The 21842-nt window shown below is 35.7% G+C and overlaps 1 protein-coding gene across 1 annotated transcript in view; it reads left to right on the top strand.

The window, feature by feature from the left end:
- The window catches only part of sl (small wing phospholipase C gamma 1), a 602812-nt gene that overhangs the window by 368697 nt on the left and 212273 nt on the right, over positions 1–21842 (top strand). The window contains exons 17-18 of the mRNA XM_090377657.1: positions 4974–5096; positions 9789–9966. Of these exons, the coding sequence (XP_090233783.1) occupies positions 4974–5096; positions 9789–9966 (301 nt within the window). The remainder of the gene's footprint in view (positions 1–4973; positions 5097–9788; positions 9967–21842) is intronic.

Genomic DNA, 21842 nt, shown 5'->3' with positions numbered 1-21842 from the left:
GGGAACGATATATGGTATGAAAAAGAGGAAGCAATGGACCGGAAATTAAAAGAAAGATAAGAAGTGAAAAAGCGACCAAGATGAAAAAACATTGCGGTGTCCCTTACAATTTTAGTGTCATCATCAGAGGTCATCCACCGAAATTATGAAAAAGACAGCAATGTTTTTGCTTCTGTTTCCGACATGCTCTGTATGCTATGGTGCACGTGTGTGGTTGCCACGTGTTGCGTTGCAACCACACACAAGCACCACATGGATGACCTATGGTTATCCATGATCTGTATGCACCACATGTCATAACCACTTTTATTGGCACATTCCATCTTAATCTTACTGCAAAATTCAAAATCTAAATTTGCCTTCGCAACACGTGGCAACCACACATACTGGCACACCCCCCTCTATATTAATTAGCCTCTTAATACCATTATTATATAATATATATATATTTAATAAGTAAGTAAATAAAAGTAGTAGAGAAAGAAATGTAAGTAAAAAGTACGAAAGAAGAAAGGAAGGATAGATAGAGAGAAAAAAATGAATACATATATAAAGAAATAAGTCAATATTATTATGTAAGATATATACATGATTATATTGTCATATATCACACAATCCTGGTGTAGTTTTCAAGTGTCAACCACCAGAATTCCCAGACAAGACGAGAATATAGTGACATCTGTTTCTAGCATAAAAGTATATGCCATGGCAAGATACATTTAAAGAAAAAGCAATTACATCAAAATATAGTGGGTGGGGGGAGGGATTATATGAAATAATGTGAAATTAAGGCTATAAGGGAGGATGTATAGACTGTCAGCATGTAATTTAATGTTGACATGACAGAGGACCCAAAAATCAACATTTGAAAAAAATGATTAAGTTAAGGAATGTGCAGTATTGCTTTGTAATACTTGTGTTATTTGCATTTATCTGAAGTCTAGACATCACTCAGTACAGGGTTAGTTAGACATCATCCGTAATGGACAGATTACTTGAACATTGTATCATAATTAATGCAGTGCAGATACATTTTCGAAGAGTTCATGGCAGATAAGAATGAAAAGGCAACAATGTCTGGATGTAGTACAGACTACAAAGGTAAGAAAAAGATTGAGTTTGAAAATTAAATTAGACATTTTGAAGAAAATCAATTCCAGTCACAAGTGAACGTGTGCAATAATTTAGGACTGGCAGGTTCAACTTTAAGAAACATTATAAAAAATAAAGAATTAATTTCAGCAGCGGGAAAGATAGCTGTTCCACTGCAGGCAACTAAATTGACTAGGGCTAAGCTGGCTATTGTGACTGAAATGGAGAGCCTTCTAAATTTTATTGAAGATAATATCCAACACAGAATTCTGTTAAGTTCAGTTATTATTAAAGAAAAAGCGATTAGCCTATTTAATGTAGGCTAATCGCCTTTTCTTCATAATCTGAAGAAAGCTCACCTTGAAAAAAAAAAAAAAATTGAAACCGTTTAACACTAGTAAAGGCTGGTTTGATAGATTTAAAAAGTGCTTTAACCTACACAACAGAAATTCAAGGAGCCGAAACTTTCAAAAAATTTTTGAAGAGGGGTTTTTATACTGCTCAATAAGTTTTTAACACAGATGAAACAGGACTTTTTTGGAAATGAACGCCTAAAAGGTTTCATATCAAAAGAAGTAAAAACATGCCAGGCTTCAAAGCGGTGAAGGATCAGTTGACTTTATTATTGGGTGGTAATGCTGCGTGGGATTTTAAATTAAAACTCCTTTTATTTTACCATTCAGAAAATCCAAGAGCTCTTAAAGGTTTCATTAAATTAAACCTACCTGTAATTTTGAAGGCTTAATAAAAAAGCTTGGGTTACCAGGCCTCTTTTCGTTGATTGGTACACTGAATTATTCTGTTCCACAGGGGAAAGATATCGTGCAAAAAATAACCTTGATTACAAAGCAGTTCTTATTGTGGACAATGCACCAGGACATCCAAGCAAAGAGAGCTTATAAGACTTGAACACTGACATAAAAAGATAAAAAAATAAGATATAGAAATAAGAAAAATAATAAGATAAGATAAATAATAAAATAAAAGATATAAAGTATAAACAATTTTTACATTCCTCCAAACACTACATCTCTGATCCAACCAATGGACCAAGGTGTTGTTGCCACATTTAAAGCTTACTACATAAGGAACACCTTTTCCTAAGCTATTAAAGCTGTCATCACTGGTGAAAATGTATCAAGCTTAAAGGAGTTTTTTTGGAAATCCTGCAACATTAAAACTGCTGTCTACAACATTTCAAGTGCCCAGGATATGAAGCAACTCCGAAAACCATGAATGGAGTGTGGAGGAAAGTTTGTTAGGATTGCATAAATTATTCCCAAGAGCCTGATGTTTCGGTTGAGAATGTTAAAGCGGATATTGTTGAGCTTGGAAAAGAAGGATTGGGCAGAATTGACGATGATGATGTACAAGAGCTGATCAACAACAACAAGGATGACCTCTCTAATGAAGAACTCGTGGAAATGACAAAAGAACAAGAGCATGCAAATTGAGGGAGAAGATAAGATTCTCCAGATGAAGGACCGATAAAGTTGCTGACTGCAAAAGGACTTAGTGAAGCTCTTGAATACATTCAAAAAAATGTGTGATTATTTCCGGGAGAATGACCCTGACACGGAACAAAGTTCCAAGTTGATAAGAAATTTAAAGAAAGAAATGAATCCCTACATGATTTTGTACAAGAGGAAGAGGGCCAAAGTACAACCCAAAATAGACAGTTTTCAGTCCAACGATACATAAACTTGACAGCCCAGGACCATCAGATTAATAAATTCATGATTTTAATTGGAATTTTAAGTTTAATTTTGATTTATAATGTAGTAACCTACGACATAGTTATATACATATGTAACGTAGAATATTTTTTATGTACAAATTTTTGAATATTGAATATTTTGACCGACATTTATGCATTCTTTTCACTATGTTTATTATTGATTAGGAAATATCCTATAGCATAGACCGCAACTCACAAATACATATGTTACCTTATGAGAATGCAGCACTTGTTTAGTGCTGATTCACTTAGTGCTTTGTTTTTCCTGGAACGAATTATCAGTGTTAAGTGGGCGCCACCTGTACTTTTATTTACTTATTATGGCTTGCAAATCTAATTCCTGTAGAAAGAACCTCGAACTGAATAAATGTGGGTATGGAAATGACATAAATCAAAGAAAAAAAAATTGATATACACTAGAAAAGAATATTATTGCATAACTTACAACCTTGGTGTCTTCTTCATGGTGTTAACCATCAAGATTATTGGAAAAGATGACAATATTCTGCCTGTGTGTGAGATTCAAAATACATGCCAGAAAGTTAGGCCAAAATAACAGTAAATAATTTATGAAAATTAGGAGTAAATTTAGATTAAGTTTATTGAAATCAGTAATAATTAAGTTAAAGCCAAAATGGATGGATGAATGGATGGGGGGGGCGATATTATGTAGTTTACAGACAACACTACAGAGAATGCAAATACAACTACAGAAAAAGCATATACAACAGATGAGGAACTCACTGCCAAACGTCAATGATGCTGATGCAGGAAAAAAAAGTAAAACTGTAGATAGTTAAATATATACAATGTGGATCAGTGACCTCTAGTGGAAAAAAAAAAAAAAAAAAACCACAACTCAGCATAGATGAGAATGTAACTAACAAACAAAGCAACAAGGAAAAGTTCTGAAAACTTTGTGAAGGTGAAAAAAGTTGGCTAAGGAAGAAGTTTCTTGATTCCCATTCACAAAACTAATGGCTTATGGGAAATAAGAGGAAGAATACAGAATAATAAAAAAAAGTACAAGGAATGGAGGGGTGTGTGTGAGTTTAGAAAAAAAGATTTTAAAAAATTAGAAAAGTAATAGAAAGAAGAGAGAAAGAAAACATATATAACAATATTTGATAGTATGAACCAGAGCTATAATGCTCAATACGTTCTACATTGATATCAATATTTATAAAAGAATAAGAGAAATTTACCTCAATATGATACGTAGAACACTTCTATATGATACTCTCAGAAAAGCAAACCGACTAGTGAACACACCATTTACAGACATGCTATGGTTTTATCAGCTACTTACTTGGGTAATCAATCTTTCTCGTACACATTGTTTACCATATTCAAATTCTGTATCCCTTATTGATTGTATTCCTAGCATCATATTCCAACCCACAAATGTATGTTTTCTTGTTCTTTTTAACCCTAACACATCCCACGTATTTCCTATGTCAGTGCTTTCTCCTGAAATTTTCATTTTGAATATTCCTACTGGAATATTCAAGAAAAAGTACAGAAAGTGCTAGAATTAACAGTTCCAGCACTTTCTGTATAACTGGTTGATAATTCCTCATTACTTTCTCATGGGCCCATGCACTTACAGCCTCTTCAGCTGCCATAGTCATGGTGTTACAAGTACTTCCAGCAAGCCCTGTGCTTCCTCTGCTACTTTGCAAGTTACTGTACGACCAAATAGGATGGCTCAAAATAATTTCCAAATCAAATTGGTGTATGCTTTTTTTTTTGATAGCAAAAAAAATTTTTAGTTCTTTACCACTACATTTAATTGATAGTAAATGTAGGAATTAAAATTTATTGCCAAAGCTTGAGGGTTATTAAGGGCAATTGGATGGATTGAATAAATTCAAGGGAGAACTGGACAAATTCTTGGAGGTACGGATTGATGAACTGGTTTTTTTTTTTTTTTAAGCTGATGCTATATAACCTTGATTTCTTGCATCATTTGCCGTTACTACTAATTACAGAAGCCTGAAATAAGTTCAATATAGCATCCAACACTGTTTTTGTGTCAGTTTTTTTTTTTTTTTATAACTATCTGTATGCTAGGTCAAGTTTTAACATATAAATTCCACCAGCAAAATTTTTTGCTGACAGTATATATTTTTTTAAACAATAGATGGTACCATCCAAATATGACTCGTACGGAAGCAGAGGAAATGTTGAAGAGAGTCCATTATGATGGTGCCTACTTGGTGCGTCCAAGTGAAAAAGAAGAAAACTGCTTTGCAATATCATTCAGGTAACTTATCTCTAATATGCTTCTGGAGTAATTGTGTATATCTTGCAAGTAACTGCAATATTTTAAAAACTTTTAAAGTGGCATATTGAACATTGGTCTTTAGGGAAATCAAATTAACAGAAATAACAATATTCATTTTAAAAAATAAACATTTTGTATTAGTAGTCTCTACCAGGGCTCCCACTCCTAGGTTTTTCCACCCAGATCTGGGTTTTTTGATTGTCACCTGGGTTGATAGGTTTTTTTCACAAAAATATCTCAGTATCTGGGTTTTTTCGGTAATTTTTAATTTTAAGTCAAAATTTATTTTTATTTCTTGTAAATACAATAAAATTTAATAACAGTTTACAATTTTCTTAATTTTATATTCTAACAATACTGATCATAATTTGTAATATCTCAAGTGCTTGTACAAAATGCTACAAATGTAAAAGGATTTCAAAGTTTTTCGCAGGGTTCTACACTATGAAATTACGCTTACATGTTCATACGTGTAAGCATACATGTTCGTGTTACTAACATGTATGCGCAGCCTATTGAGCAGGCGGAAGGCGGTCTTTACTGCACAGTCTTTCGTGATCGTTCGTGGTATTATTGCATTATTTGGTGTGATTTTTACATTTATGCGTGTACTACATACAGTGATATAATAAATTTAAATTGTAGTGACTATTTCTATTTTATGTTAATGGTTAGTGATTGATTTTTTTTTTTTATAGAACATTTTAAATAAGATAACTGCTAATTAGCCATACCCACAAATTGCCCACAATGTCTGAAACTTGTTCACCACAGAGAAAGATGAGTAAACGGTGGTATACTCAAAATTTTAGAAATGAATGGTTAGAAGATCCGGAATTAAAGGATTGGTTGAAAGAAGACAGTAATGAAAAAGGTGCGTCTTACTGTATTTGTTGTGAAATGAAATTAAAGAATGCCAATAAATCGATGTTACTAGCGCATAAAAATACAGTTAAACATAAAAAAAGTGCAAATATTGCTAAGACAAGTTCAACGTTAGACACGTTGTTCACAAAACGTAAACCTACGGAGAATGAAAAAGTAGCAAAGGCAGAGTTAACAATTGCTGCACTCATTTCTGAACATAATATTTCATTTGCGCAATGTGATCACCTTTTAGAAGCATGTAAGAAAGCATTTCATGATAGCAATATCGCAAAACAAGTTCAGATGAAGGCGACTAAAGTCTCTTATCTTATACAAGATGGCATAGCCTATCATGATACATTTCTAACATATGCAGAAACAACAAGTTTTCAACAGATTTATCTTTATCGCAAGTTCTAGCTGTTGTTGTTAGATATTTTGATATTCAAAAACTTGATGTTGTAAATGTGTTACTTGACACTGTTTGTGTCGAAAATGGTACTTCAGAAGGGCTTTATCAAGCTGTAAAAGATCTTTTCAAAGAAAAAAACATTCAAATAAGTAATCTCGTTAGCTTTGGAAGTGGTAATTGTGCCACTATGATGGGTACTAAGAGTGGGTTCCAGTCATTGCTAAAAAAGGATGTACCATCAGTATTTATAATGGGATGTGTTTGCCATTCTTTTGCATTATGTGCTAGTCATTCAGTCAAGGTACTACCATCATATCTAGAAATATTTATAAAAGATATCTCTTGTTATTTTTCCCGTAGTAGTAAAAGATTAAACGAGTTCAAAATGATTCAAGATGTTGTAGATACTGCTAAGTATAAAATCCCCAAATTAGCACAAACACGTTGGTTATCCCGTGGCAATGTAATAAAAATTATTATTGAGCAGTGGGATGCGTTAGTTCTTTATTTTCAGTCTCAATCAAAAATTGACAAAATCGATGGTGCAGGGAATATTTACAATACTATGATCACCAAAGGAACTAAGCATATGTTGTTGTTTTTAGGATATGTACTGGAGAAAATAAACAGTCTGAATATTGAATTTCAATCTGAGCATTTCAGATTGCACTTACTTCATTCAATGGTTTCAATTGAGTATAAAAATATTCTTAGTTTTTTCATAAAAGAAGAAGTCATTACTTCGTGCAAGCTGGTTGAAATTGATCCAAGCAATGTAATAAATCATAAGCTTCTGAATAAAATATATTTGGGAGGCCGTTGTATGGCCTTATTAAACTCAACACCACTTGGTGACAGTGAAAGCAGGTTTAAAAATGATTGTTTAAAATTTCTTGTTGAACTTTGTATGGAAATCAGAAAAAGATTTCCTCTAAATGATGATGGAATTATCGCCAGTCGCAATGTTCTTGACCCAGCAGTGATACATGATCGTGCCAATTCGCCAACCCCAATTTTCCATTTAGCAATGCAGTTCCCTCACCTTGTTTCTGAAGACAAACTAAATCTTCTAGATGATGAATGGAGATCATTTCGTTTAAATCAAGATTTAGATTTCTCTTACAAAACCATCCCTGAGTTTTGGTATCTGTTACGTAATGTAAAAGATGGCTTTAATAATTCTAAATATGAGATTTTATCTAACTTTATGACCAGTCTAACTATTTTACTTCACTCTTCGGCAAGCGTAGAAAGAATGTTCTCCCAAGTAAACCATATAAAAACAAAAGCCACAAACTCCCTTAAACCAGAAACTGTGAAAAATCGACTAATGGCAAAACAGGCGATAAATAGATCTAATCAAAATTGCTATACATGGAAACCTAAATCAGAATTGGTAAAAGAAGTCATACAAGGAACTTGTCATAAAAGATACGAAGAACGTTTGAAAAAAATGAAAGAACTTCAAAAAATAAATGTGGAGGGAACTGAATGGAATGAAAATTCTGATTACAATTAAATAAAAGATATTTTTGCATGGTAAGTTTTATCTTATTTGTGTTACTATACTATATGATGAAAACTAGGTTTTTTTTTGGGTTTATTTAAGTTGCAATCTAAGTTTTTTTTAAAATTTGTGAGTGGGAGCCCTGGTCTCTACAAAATTGAAGGTAAAACATATTTTTACAATACCTATCTTAAAATTCATAATATGAAGGATATTGGATGCATAAAAGTGATTTATTGCTATTAAGTACCCAACATATTTTTCCAAATTATAAATTGGAAAATAATACAAAGATAGTGCATTAATGATTTTTGTGAATATTGTAAATCTGAAGATAAGTATTGTAAAAGTTGTTTCCTTTTAGCTTGATATTGGTTTTTCTCAGTACTATATGTTACTAGTCATAATCAGTTTTAATTAGTGGATTAGTTAAATAAATGGACTTTGATTCATGCCATTCCTTTACCATACCATTTGGATTTTATTGCAGTGTTCTTCCCATGTAAACAAAAATTTATCAGAAGGAAATATACAAATCTCATACCTGTTACCCTCTGTAAACCTTGTTTGACTTTCCTCTGGAATGCTTTGTGTATATTTGTATATATTACATCCAACTTTATTTTTATAACAACAGTTATAAACAGAATAAATTATTTTTGTTCAGAAAGTAAAATTTTGTTTTCCCTTTTACTAAATGCAAACTCACCACAAACAAATTATTTCAGCCCATTATTAACTGTATTATCCTTACTTCATCCACACATTTTTCTTTTATTCTACTTCTTTTAACATTTCACATTAGTTTATTATGTCATGTGCTATTACACCAGTTAAATCTAACTATATTAATGTATGTGGCAGCAGCTGACAATCATTTCAGCTGAGTTTATTTACAAATAGAAAGCCAAACAAATCAAACTCTAGCAACAACTTCTTAAAAACTTTCTCTATATAAGAATATATAATACAGGTAACTGACTCAAGTCCCGGGTGTTCTATTTCAAAATTAAACAAAATCAAATCAGCTAGTATAACAGTAATGGCAAATATCTCTTATAAACTATAATGCTGTTAATATAAATATATTAGCCTTCTGTATAGTAAACTAATGTGAAATTTATTGTATAGAATTCATTATTTTTAGAATTATCATCAGAATATTGTGAAATTTTGTCAGAAAATTTCACAATATTCTGACAAAAGTAGTAAAAATTAGTAACATTATTTTAACAAAAATAGTCATTACTGCTGTCATGTTGAATTATTACTTCTGTCTTTTAAATTTATCTTTTATTTACAAATGATTAAAAGTATTTCACAATATAATCTATATTAGAAAAACACTATTTTAATAACACCGGCATTTCAAAGATGATTACAGTGTAACTCATATAATATGCTCATTTACGTAATATTTAATTATAAAAATACACAAGCATTGTTTGGTTAACTGAAAGTTATGATCTGTGGCACGTGATCTCTGCCTTAGAACAAATTGCATATTGACTTTACTGTTGATCCTAAGACACAGATAGATAATGTTATGGCTTAGGAAGTTTAGTGAAATACATAAATCCTGTTAAACAGATAGCTGTACATAACAGTTAAGGAGTTTATTGTTTTTATAAAATATTTCAAAATCCTTTGTCATCAAACTTGCAATTTAATTTGATTAAAATTCACAATAGTACATTAATTAGAAGTAAATATAGAAGTAAATGTAATTCTACATTTACTCAATACTGGAATGTATAGAATCAATCAGAAAAATTACTTATCACTTCTTGTATTGTGGTAATTAGAAAGCTTTGGTCTTCAGCTGTATTAAAATAACATGATTTTTAGCTTGAATAAGTTAATTTAAACTTTTTATTTTATTTAGAGCTGAAAATAAGATAAAGCACTGCAGAATCAAACAAGAGGGAAGATTATTTATTATTGGTACAGCACAGTTTGAGAGTCTTGTAGAATTAGTGAATTACTATGAAAAGCATACACTATATCGAAAAGTGAAGTTGAAGTACCATGTAAATGAAGAGGTGGTACGGAGGATTGGTGGGGTAAGTATAAGTGTGTATCTTTCAGTGTCCATTTGCATGCTAACAGTGACATTGCTTAACTTATGCATAGAATATTTAGAAATGGACAGCTTAAATTGTGGCTTGCACAGATCCACAATCGACTAGGTTAATAGTCTAATTTTAGAAAAGTCTGCATTAAGCTTAGCTGCAGCCATTAAAATTACTGTAATATACCATTCTATTGTTGCATCATGTGATTTGCAAAATAATATATTAGAACCAGAGTTGAGTATATAAAAAAAATGTTTCCTTATCCATGTTTAAAAATATAGAAATGGTGGAAAGAGATAGAGAAGTGCATGAGAATACTTATTTGCTTGTTTTGTGGCTTTGGAAAAAGCATTTGATAGGCTAAATTGGAAAAAATTTGCTGGGGATGCTGAAGAATATAGAAATTGATTGGAGAACCAACAGATTAATAAAGGAACTACTTGAAGTTAAGCAGTTTTGAGAATGGGCAGGAGTAATATGAGGAAAAAGAAATAGGTGAAAGGGTGAAACAAAGATATTATCTCTACCCACCATTGTTCAATATAAATATATATACAGGGTTGTTAAAATTAAAGTATCCCTATGTAGAGGGCTCTGGAGTCAGTTATAAGGCTCGTACTGAAGAGAAATTTGAACAACACGTACAATAAAGAATGCGCTCGCCATTTTTTGGGGGGGAAAATAGTTACAAAATTTGTCACTATATGGTGCTGTGGCAACACAAATCACTTGAACAGCGCTACAATTGTTCATGGTGTCCTCCATTTTGGTCAACAACAATTTCCATTTGAAGAACAGCATTTTCTATAGCAGAATGTAACATGTCAACTGGAATAGCCAGCACATGATGTCTAATGCTGTCCTTCTGGTCTGCCAGAGTTTGACATCCTTCCCGATACACCTGGTTCTTCAAAAAACCCCATAACCAGAAGTCGCATGGAGTTGAGGTCCGGTGATCGGGGTGGCCAAGATGTCTGCAAACAACAGCTGATGACCCTTTCATCTGTAAAGTGTTGCCTTAGCAATCTTTGGACACAATGGTGGTTATGGGGTGGTGCACCATCTTGCATGAATATGATATCCTGAAGGCACCCACGTTGTTGCAGCTCTGATATTGTGAAATTTGCCAACATTTCGTAATATTACTGTCCAGTGACGGAACAGGTGCGGGGTTCAGTCGGTGTTACCTGTTCAAAAAAATATGGCCCAATCGTGAATGTGGCTGTAAATTCACATGACACTGTCACTTTTGGAGAATACAATAGGACCTCTTGGATAACTGGAGAGTTTTCTGTTGTCTAAATGTGACAGTTGTGCGTATTCACCTGTCCATTTAAGCAGAAGCGGGCTTCATCACTCTAAAGGATGTTCCATGGTCAAGTGATATCCACTGTCATTCGTGCCGGAAACTGAAGTGCGTATGTGAAACGAATATCTGCATCACCATGCTTTAGCTACTGTAGCATGTGCATCTTGTAAGGATAGTATCGCAACACTTGACGCATTACTAGCCTTACAGTGGAGTACGGCATGTCCACTTTTTGTGAAACAGCTGGCATACTTGCGCTACCACATGGAGATTGACTTGATAAATCCACGAGAGCCATAGCCACATCTTCAATACGAGAGGAGTCCACTTGTTTTTGACCTCTACCTGGTTGAACACCAAGATGTCCTGTCGCTTCAAATTTTGAAGTTATTTTGCAGACAGCACAAACAGTCATAGGTCTGCACCTTATGGGCTTCTGACTCTGGAATTCTCTGATAGCCACAGCTGCATTGTTGCTGTTCTTATAGTACAACTTCACTAATAGTGCCTTTTCCTGCAGTGTTGTTGGCATTGCTGCTGTAGTGCAGGCAAACATCTACTGTATGATTTTGAAGAGACTGCTTTGCTTTTATACAGTACAGTAGAGCTTGAGTAGTGGTGCTGTGGCAATAACTTACGATTATGCAAATAGCTTATGTTATTTGCATAATCATAACTAAGATAGTTACGTGCCATACAGTGACAAATTTTGTAACTAATTTTTTTTTTTTTTTTCCCAATTAATTCACATGTACAATAAAGAATGCGAGTGTATTCTTTATTGTATCTGTTGTCCAAATTTCTCTTCAGTACAAGCCTTAGAACTCTCTCCAGAACCCTCTACGTAGGGATACTTTAATTTTAACAACCCTGTATATATATATATATATATATTGAAAAGAAAAAAAAAAAAAATATATATATATATATATATATATAGATGGAAGGAGACAGAGAAGCAGGATATAGTTAGGGAGCAAAATTGTATAGACAATAAGATTTGTAGATGATATGGAGCAGATATCTGATCAAGAATACAGATTACAGATTTTTTTAGGAAAAGTTAAGGAAAATTGTCAAGAATATGTTATGAGAATAAATTTTAATAATATTAAAGTTAAGGCGGTAGGAAGAGATGAAAAGGAAATTAATCTTAAAATGCGTAATAAGAGGATAAATAAGTGCAAGTGGATATTATCTTAACAGTCTGCTAAGACTAAAAAAAAAGGGGGGATAAGCTTTCTCCCCCTCTCTCTTTTTTTTTTTTTTTTTTTTTTGTTTGTATAAGCTTGCTTCCTTTACATACTTTTGACACTACTAATATTAAGTGATAGAAGTTGTTAGGAAATTAGGCCTACAATTGCAATAGGTAAAATAACATTTGAGAAAAGGAAGCAGTTATTTACAGGGAGAATGGGGTCGCCTCCGTAGTCAGGTGGGAAGGAGCAGTAGTGCGTATCACATGCTTCTTGATTAGACCGGGGTTCGAGCCCGTCACCACCAAATACGGAAGGTGCGGAAAGGTCAGGGGATGACCACTGCATATCCCGGAGCAATATGGCCTTATAGTTTCTAATGTTCCTAAAAACCAAAACAGCGAGAATGGATATCAAGTTAAGGAAATTGTTAATTAAATGTTTACTATGGAGGGGGGGAGAAGGGCTGAGGCACGGTGACTAAGGATAGAGGATATTAGAAGAACTGAAGCTTTTGAAATATGAGTGTGGAGAAAGTTTGAAAGATCAAAATCGATAGATTGGGTTAGAAATAAAGATGTACTGAGGGATAAGAAAAAAATTGAAGTATGATAAAGACTATAAGGAAATGAAAGAAAAATTGGATTGAACATATACTCAGAGAGTTTAAGAGATGTAATTTGAAACAGAATTGGAATACTGGATGATTTGATAAAACTAATGGTTATAATGACTCAGGGTGAAATGGAAACCTGCTGTGTGACAGAGAGCTTATAATAATATAATTCATATTAAAATGGGAAATTTAGTACAAAAAAGGCAACGAGGGGTCAAAGCTTGCAAAACAAAAAAAAAATAATAATAATAATAATATTTTTGAATATCTTCCTTTTATGCTATCCAAGGCTTGAAATTTTGAATTATGTATGTACTACAATTGAAGTAACAGAAGTATTTTTCAGTACAGTAAAAATACATTAAAAGAAACAAAACAAGCTATTCAGTAACAGGAAGAGATATTCTCTTCCACCCCAAAGGTAAGTGAAATAAGCCCCAAAAAATGATAAAGGTAGATTATTTTATGAAGTGTGCTATTCATTTTAAAATCCTTCATGATTTTTATAAAATAATTTCCCATTACCACGGAACAAGTTCTTGCAGAAGTGGTACCACCCATTGTTATAATATTGGCACATGGTCTGACATTTTTTTTTTTTTTGGAACTATCAATCTCTTCCAATTTTAAGTTTATAAAACTTAGGGGCATGAATATTCAACATTATTCATATGCATGTATTAATATGTTTTGTTTTGTCAAATAAATAATAATAATAATTGAGACAAACTATTTTATTTAATAAAAATAAAATGAAGAATGCAATTTCTTTAGCAGTAGTGGCAACTATCCAACAGGAACTATATTTGTTTTCATTATGCTGAAAGTGAAAACAGCAGCACCTAGCCTGTTGTGCCCTTTTCAAACACAGTTCTCTTAGTAAACAATTACTGAGTTATTTTCAGTCACTTCGAAAATAACCCAAAGTAGGACTATGTTTACTGAAGAGGGTAGAGAGAGTAATAGCAACTAATGTTGATGTGGTGATTAATTCACAATAGATATTTTATTGAGGCCACTATCAAAGCAGGTGACTCCACTACTGGGTTAAATAGAAAAAGTGCCAGTCTCTGAGAAAATTACTCACTGAAAAAATAAGCAGTCCTCTAAGTGCAATTCTGTACCTAGTGGTCATGCAAAAATAGTACTTACAAATAATATATCATTGAAGACTAAGCAATTCCATAATTTACATTGGGATATATGCATGTCAATCATACAGCAATTAGATGTTGGCAATCTCCTGATGAAAGTGATATACTTTTGCCAATTGCAAAATGCCATCTATTAATTACCTTATCACCTTTAGTTCGCACTAGGTGATAAGGTGTTTGTAAAATACACTAATCTTTTAGATTAAGACAAAAGACTGGGTGCTGTCATAAGGATATGCACTTTGAAAATTTTTTGAAGTGCACAGAACGAAAACTAAATCTTTCACCTAATACCGATTATAGTTAGGTGAAAATTTTAGTTTTTGTTCTGTGCACTTCAAAAAATTTTAAACCAATCAAATAAGAAACCAAATACAGCATCTGTGAGAGTGATATACAGAAATGTTTGCATGAGAACAAAGTCATATCAAATATCTGATAAAAATCTGAAAACACAATTTTTATGAATCTCTGCCATACCTCATACATTTAAATCCAAGTGAGCCTGCCTGGGAAGAAATGAAAGGCTGAATTCCTTCAGGGAATGCTGCAATATGCCTGACTGCTATGAAAATACCACCAGAAAAGCTGGTTGAAGAACACTCTCCAGATAAATAGGAAATTGAAGATAATAAGTATTTGAAAAATGGAAATTGAATGGATAAAAGTTGATAGAATAACAATTACTGGACGAGATGCATTATCAGATGATTTTGAGAGTAATGTAGTATGGAAGAGGAAACTGAATGTTGAACTGAAATGTTTTGACGATGTAATATATCATTCATTTTTATGTATATGGATAGTAATGTGTGATTATGGTATTGATTTTCATAATCATGTGATTATCTCTTCCATATAAATATTTATTTTCTTTATGAATGTGCTTTGAGTTTTTGAAAGTGAATTTATTTTTCAAAAGAAATTTCTATTTAATCTTTTAATGCCACCTTTAAGTTGTTGAATGGTAATATTTAACATCATGCATTCTAGTATCACTGGATAAAAGCATGCAAATACCTTAAAAAAATGTTTTCATATTAACTTCACTAGCAAGAATATTTTTATCTTGATTGCTCTAATGTTATTAAACACTCATTGGAAAACAGCTTTAAAGTGTAGTATAAATAACTAGCTGTCCAGACAACATTTTCTGGATGATTGGCATATAATATCATCAGTGGAGGTTGAGAAGTCCAGAGAAAGTGCCGGGCAGTTATGAAACAGTATAATTTACTTCATTTGTAGACCAATTTGTAAGCAGAGAATGTACAGATTTGTGGTTTATGGATATTACACCTTTACTTTATTTAAAATCAAAGGCAACAGAGTATATCTTGCTTATTTTTAGATTTAATTTGTCATCCAGACTTTTTCATATTTGAACATAAACCAATTTTAGTCAAAGAAAGGAAATAATAGTGGTTGTAGTGTGAGGAGACATAACATATTCTCCTCTCACAGCCAGCTCTTCTGTAGCTAAATGCACATACCGAAGAGTGAACACAAAATTTGTGTTTGCTCTTCAGCTAGGTTCCCCCCCCCCCCTTCTTCAAATAAAATCAGTTGAAATTCACTTCTAGAGTACACCAGTGACATTTTTAGACAGAACCTCCCTCATGGATAGCACAGTTGGTATAATCACTATCCTCCCACCCTGGATGGATAAGCCCAGAGTTTAAATCCTGTCAATGATGCAAGGAATTTTTATCACCATTTTTCACAATGTGGCTGAGGTACTCAGTGTCAGACAAGGGTAGCATGGTTTTTCTCCTAGAAACTCGGTTTTTCTCCTAGAAACTCGGTTTTTCATCCAGCAAATTAGCAAATTAGTAGTACTAGCATATGAAAGACAGAAAGAATATAAATTGTCAGCAAAGAAAAAAAAAAAAATACTCCTACACATCTGTCCATCCCCTCCAATAATTTGTCTAGTTTTTTCCTGAATTTATTCAATGTGCCCACTTCCACAATAACACATGGAAGTGTGTTCGAACAATCAACCATGCTTCTTCATTGTGAATTTATGCTCCCCTTGTGCGTAGTCTGAGGCAGAATGCCATCGGCAGTGAACTTGCTCATGCCATTCAAAGCCTTACCACATCAATCGGATCACCTTGCAGCTGCCAAGTCTCCAGACACTGCAGTTTCCAGAAATAAAACTATTCTTCGCAAGAGCATCCTTTCATTCCCTTCACTAATCTCATTGCCTCTCTCTGCACCATTCCAGCAGATCCACATTCTTCCTAAAATGAGACATCCAGACCTGTATGTAGTACTCAAGATGTTACCCGAGCATTGCCTAATACAACAGGATAATCTCCTCATTATCATAGACAAAACCCCATGAGCTGTCCTAGCAGCCTGTCTGCATTATTCAGTGGTGCATTATGGCCTTGTGCCATAAACAAACAAACAAACAAGCATTATTCAGAGAACTTCATATCTGACTGCACAATTACTCCCAGATTCGAATGCCCAGTCGACACAATGGTTCAACACCTCTACCGATGCAAGAGGAGACATGTTAGATGAATTCTTTACCTCACATGGCTTTGAAATCATCAACGTACCAGGGCAACCAACCACCTACTCTACAGGAACTGGAGATTCTAAGCTGGACATCACACTGACTACTACTTCTCTTCGCAATAGACTCCTTCATTGGCAGGTGCATGATACGATCACTACTAGCGACCATCACCTCATCACTTACAGTGAGGCACCTCCGTAGCCAGGTTGGAAGGAGCAGCAGTGCGTAGTACACGCTTCTTGATTAGACTGGGGTTCAAGCCCGTCACCACCAAATACGGAGGATGCAGAAAGGTCAGGGACTGACCACCGCATATCCCGGAGCAGTATGGCCTTAGTTGCTAATGCTCCTAAAAACAAACAAACACAGTGTCACCGATTTCTCCCCCCCTCCTCAAATGTCTATCCAGGATATTGTAATATTCTACTAAAACAGCAAACTGGGACTAGTTTGACAATGCAATTCAAGATATTCTTCATGACCCAGCTAGCAACTCCTACCAATCAAAGAACAGTTTGCAGAAAACAGACTTTGTGCAGAGTCTGCTTCTCAAAACCTCAGAGGCTTCCATGAAAAAATGTTCCAGGAACCCAAGATCTGTACCATGGTGGTCGCAGGAACTCACTAACCTGTGCAATTCTCTGAAACATGCTTGCAAAGAGTACCAATGCAAGCGAAGGACTGAACCTGCTCATATCGTAGCACAGTATAGAGACCGATTGAAAGCAGTCTGCCATAAATATACTAACGAAATTTACCATGCCAAGCAGAGCTCTTGACATTCCCTTGTTGAGACTGAGGGGAACCAGAATCCGTGGGGTTTAGTCCACAAACTCGTGAGGAATAAGCTGGGATCCATGGATGTCATACACTCTGTCCGCTCTGATGACTCATCTGAGACTACACACTGGGAAGATACAATAAACCGGTTTCTGGATGAACTAATATATCAGGACAACACCAACTCTGGCACCACAGGAAAATAGCAGTACAAAATTCCAGCTTCTAGCCAGACATTACGGAGGAACCATTCACAGAGGAGGAAGTCGATGCAGCAATTAAAAAAATCAAAAAAGGTAAACTCCTGGTCTGGATTTTATTGAGGGTGAGACTGTGCAACGTCTCTGGGCCATAGCTCCAATGATACTTCTTCAGCTCTTCAACACCTGTCTGAATGAGGATAACTTTCCATCACATTGGAAGCATGCTAACCTGAGGCTCTTACCTAAGGATCCCACAGGTACCTCCAAGGCATACTGCCCGATTGCACTGCTTCCCATTCTCGGGTTTTTGAGAGACTGCTGCTCTCCTGCTTCCAACCCTGATATGAAGCCAATGGTTTGGCATCCTTGCTTCAATTTGGATTCAAACAAGGGTGCTCCACAATTGATGCTCTATCTGAAACCCTCAAAGTTGCAGAACAGTTGGATGCAACTTAAGGATCCCACAGGTACCTCCAAGGCATACTGCCCGATTGCACTGCTTCCCATTCTCGGGTTTTTGAGAGACTGCTGCTCTCCTGCTTCCAACCCTGATATGAAGCCAATGGTTTGGCATCCTTGCTTCAATTTGGATTCAAACAAGGGTGCTCCACAATTGATGCTCTATCTGAAACCCTCAAAGTTGCAGAACAGTTGGATGCAACTTAAGGATCCCACAGGTACCTCCAAGGCATACTGCCCGATTGCACTGCTTCCCATTCTCGGGTTTTTGAGAGACTGCTGCTCTCCTGCTTCCAACCCTGATATGAAGCCAATGGTTTGGCATCCTTGCTTCAATTTGGATTCAAACAAGGGTGCTCCACAATTGATGCTCTATCTGAAACCCTCAAAGTTGCAGAACAGTTGGATGCAACTTATGTACTGGCAATCTTCATTGACTTCAAAGGAGCTTTTGACACAGGGTGGTGGCCGGGCATTCTTCAGAGGTCTAGTCTCTAACTGTACCTGGAATTTCTACCACTGTCTCAAAAGCTACTTTCTCTAACCGCAAGGTCAGCATCAAAACAAAATATCACTGCATCACCCGACACCTAACCCGAGGCTGTCCCCAGGGCTCCATCCTGAGGCCCAGCTGTCTGGAATATGATACTCAACAGCTGGCTTCTGAGGGACTACCCACATGCTACTCGGCTTTCTTACGCCGACGACATGGTTTTCATCATCGAGGGCCCCACCCATGCCACCATAGAAACCCAGGCTGCAGTTGTTCTCTCTGCTCTGTCCATATGGGCTATGGAAAATAAACTGTCTCCACTGAGAAGAACAAAATCCTCCCATTGAAAGGCAAACTGAACTTTTCTAGATCTCCTACCATACGTTTTAATAGCCGCCCACTGAAAAACTACTGATCGGTGAAGTACCTAGGAGTAATTTTGGACGACAGGAGAACTTTCATCCCCCATATCCAAGCTATCAAAGAAAAGATAAAAAAAAATTATGTAACTATGTTAGCACGCTTTATCTGCAAGGACTGGGGTCTTAAAGGACCAACTCAACGCCTTCTATATTCAGCAGTATTCACACCAATTGTCACACATATGGAGCTGCAGTATGGTACCACCGAATGGCTTTAGTGCATGTTCAACGTAAAATTCAACGACTTATCCTACTACAAATGACCTGCGCATGTAGAACAACATCAACTGCCACCCTACAGGGGTACTAACAGGCTGCCTCCCCTTGGACCTCCATGTCGCTTTTATCGGACTCTCTCATGCCATCAAGAAGAACAAGGATGCAGAATTTCTCGATATTCAAACCTGTACCGATACCGACATCAAACAGGAACATAAACGTGTGTGGCTAGAATTGATAAACCTATGGCAAACCCACTGGAATAAATCCACAACTGGTGTGCAACTACTAAACTTTTCCTCCCCGAGGTAACCTACATAAACAAACAATGTTCCACTTGGTTCTTCCCAAACGTCTATGCTTCCTTCCTATTAACTGGCCACGGGTCCTTTAAGAGATGCCTTCTAGAGTTCGGCCTAGTCGAGGATGCCCTCTGTACCTGCAGAGAACTTGAAGACTGGGACCACGTGATGCACTCATGCAACATATACTTAGACCTAAGAATCCAACTACTCCTAGACCTCCACACTACATCACTTCGGCCAGAAACCAAGTTACTGGAATCTAACGATGCTTTCCGTACACTAACCACTTGTGCCAACCACTTATATCACCTGCAACTCCCAAACACTAATGGATAACCTCCTCCACACAGCAACTGATACCCACCACCGGAAACTTCCAGTCATGAAATTGCAAATTGAGGCCAGCCCTGCAGACGCCGCTCCATGATTCTCCATTGTGATGATCCTGGACTCTTTAATTTGAACTTTACCTGTTCTCTTCTTCCTACCCACAGTCCTTCTCCAGGAATCCCACAACTGCACCTAGCACTCTTCCTGCTCCTTTTCGCCTGAAGGATGCCTACGCTCTGTCATCCCCCGCTATCTTCCCTGTCTTCCACTTTCCTGTCTCTTCTTTGCTCTTTCCTTGGCCCTCCCTGGTCCGGCTTCTTGTGCCAGTGGACGGATGCTGGGAGGCATCCTTTCTGGTGATCGTGCCTCCCAGTAATGAAGAGGCCAGTCAAACAACACACTACTCACACGTAACCCACACTGACTGGCTTTGCTATGTTAACAGAGTACTTAACACGGATTTGTGGGAAACCACGGGAACCGCATAACAATAACACTATTACCCCAGAACCACAGTTACCCTAGGTCTTTTTCATTTTCCACTCCCATAAGTATAGTGCCACGCAGTTGGTATGTTCATCTGTGATTACTGCTACTCATATGCAGTAATCACAGATGAACATTTGTCAAAGTTAAAGTTAAACTTCAACTGCCCTTTCTCAGCCCATCTGCCTAATTTTTCTATATCTTGTTGCAGTAGCTTACCATGCCAATCTTTCTATCATCTGCAAACTTAGGTTAAGCCCAGTGTACCTTCATCAGTTTAATTAATAAATATAAAAAACAATGATGGGCCGAGCATGGAACCCTGGTGGCTCTACCAATAACAACAGTCCATGAAGAGCAGCGTTCCATTAATAACTACTGTCTTCTCCTTTCAACACTCAAAACATTTGCTTCTCCAGAGCAGTAACTTGCGCTTAACACCCCCAGGGGCTCACATCTGGTATGGACTTGGCAAACCCAGGGTCCTGAGCTGGATATCATCATTCTTGGTGATTCCTTTCTACTTCTCTCTCTCTCTCTCTCTCTCTCTCACACTCTCACTCTCACTCACAGGGTAACTTGGAAATTTGTTTTTTTGGCTGGTCCACCATAAGCCTCAGGCTTCCTTGCACCATATGGCTAATTGTCACACTGATCCAATTTATGTGTAACAATAAGAAAAGCCTTCCCGAAATCCAAGTAGATGATATCAGAATTATTTTTTGCATCCAGTTCTTTCGTCACTGCATCACAGTATCCATTGTGATTGGTCAGACAAGATTTCCCCTTTGCAAACCCATGTTGTGTCTTAAGTATAACTGCACTCCTGTCTAGATGGTCCTTGCATTACTTCTTTAACCAGTGACTACATTATTTTCCCTGGAACAGAAGTTAAGCTAACAGGTTTGTAATTGCTTGTGTCACCCCCGCTTAACTCTCCTCTTCAGAAATATAAATCAGTGTTTTATCTTCAGATGAAACTTACTTAAGAATTAAAAATTATGGTATTAGAATGGAACATGTTTTGTTTCCTTTGGCTTTTCTATTATTTCCACCTTTTTGTTCTTAATGACTATACTGTGGTATAAGTACAGTAACATCACCACCAAGAATAAACAGGATTGTTATTACTTTGATGCTTCAGTAATGTGTTAGAATGAAAATTATATAAATAACTTGTTAAACCTTTTAAGAATGTGTCATAAGCTTTTACATCAAAGTAATATGATCATTCTCATTATATAAGATGTGTCTTATGGGCTTATTTTTTGGAATAGGAGATACTGTCAACTTTGTAGTGCACATTTTCAGTGTATTCAATAGAAACATTCTCATTCAGAATGGGAATTGTGACACCTG

The sequence above is a fragment of the Mastigoproctus giganteus genome, chromosome 7, assembly GCF_048544385.1.
Source record: "Mastigoproctus giganteus isolate SK-2022 chromosome 7, ASM4854438v1, whole genome shotgun sequence".
Taxonomy (NCBI): domain Eukaryota; kingdom Metazoa; phylum Arthropoda; class Arachnida; order Uropygi; family Thelyphonidae; genus Mastigoproctus; species Mastigoproctus giganteus.
This window is presented reverse-complemented; position numbering and strand designations above follow the sequence as displayed.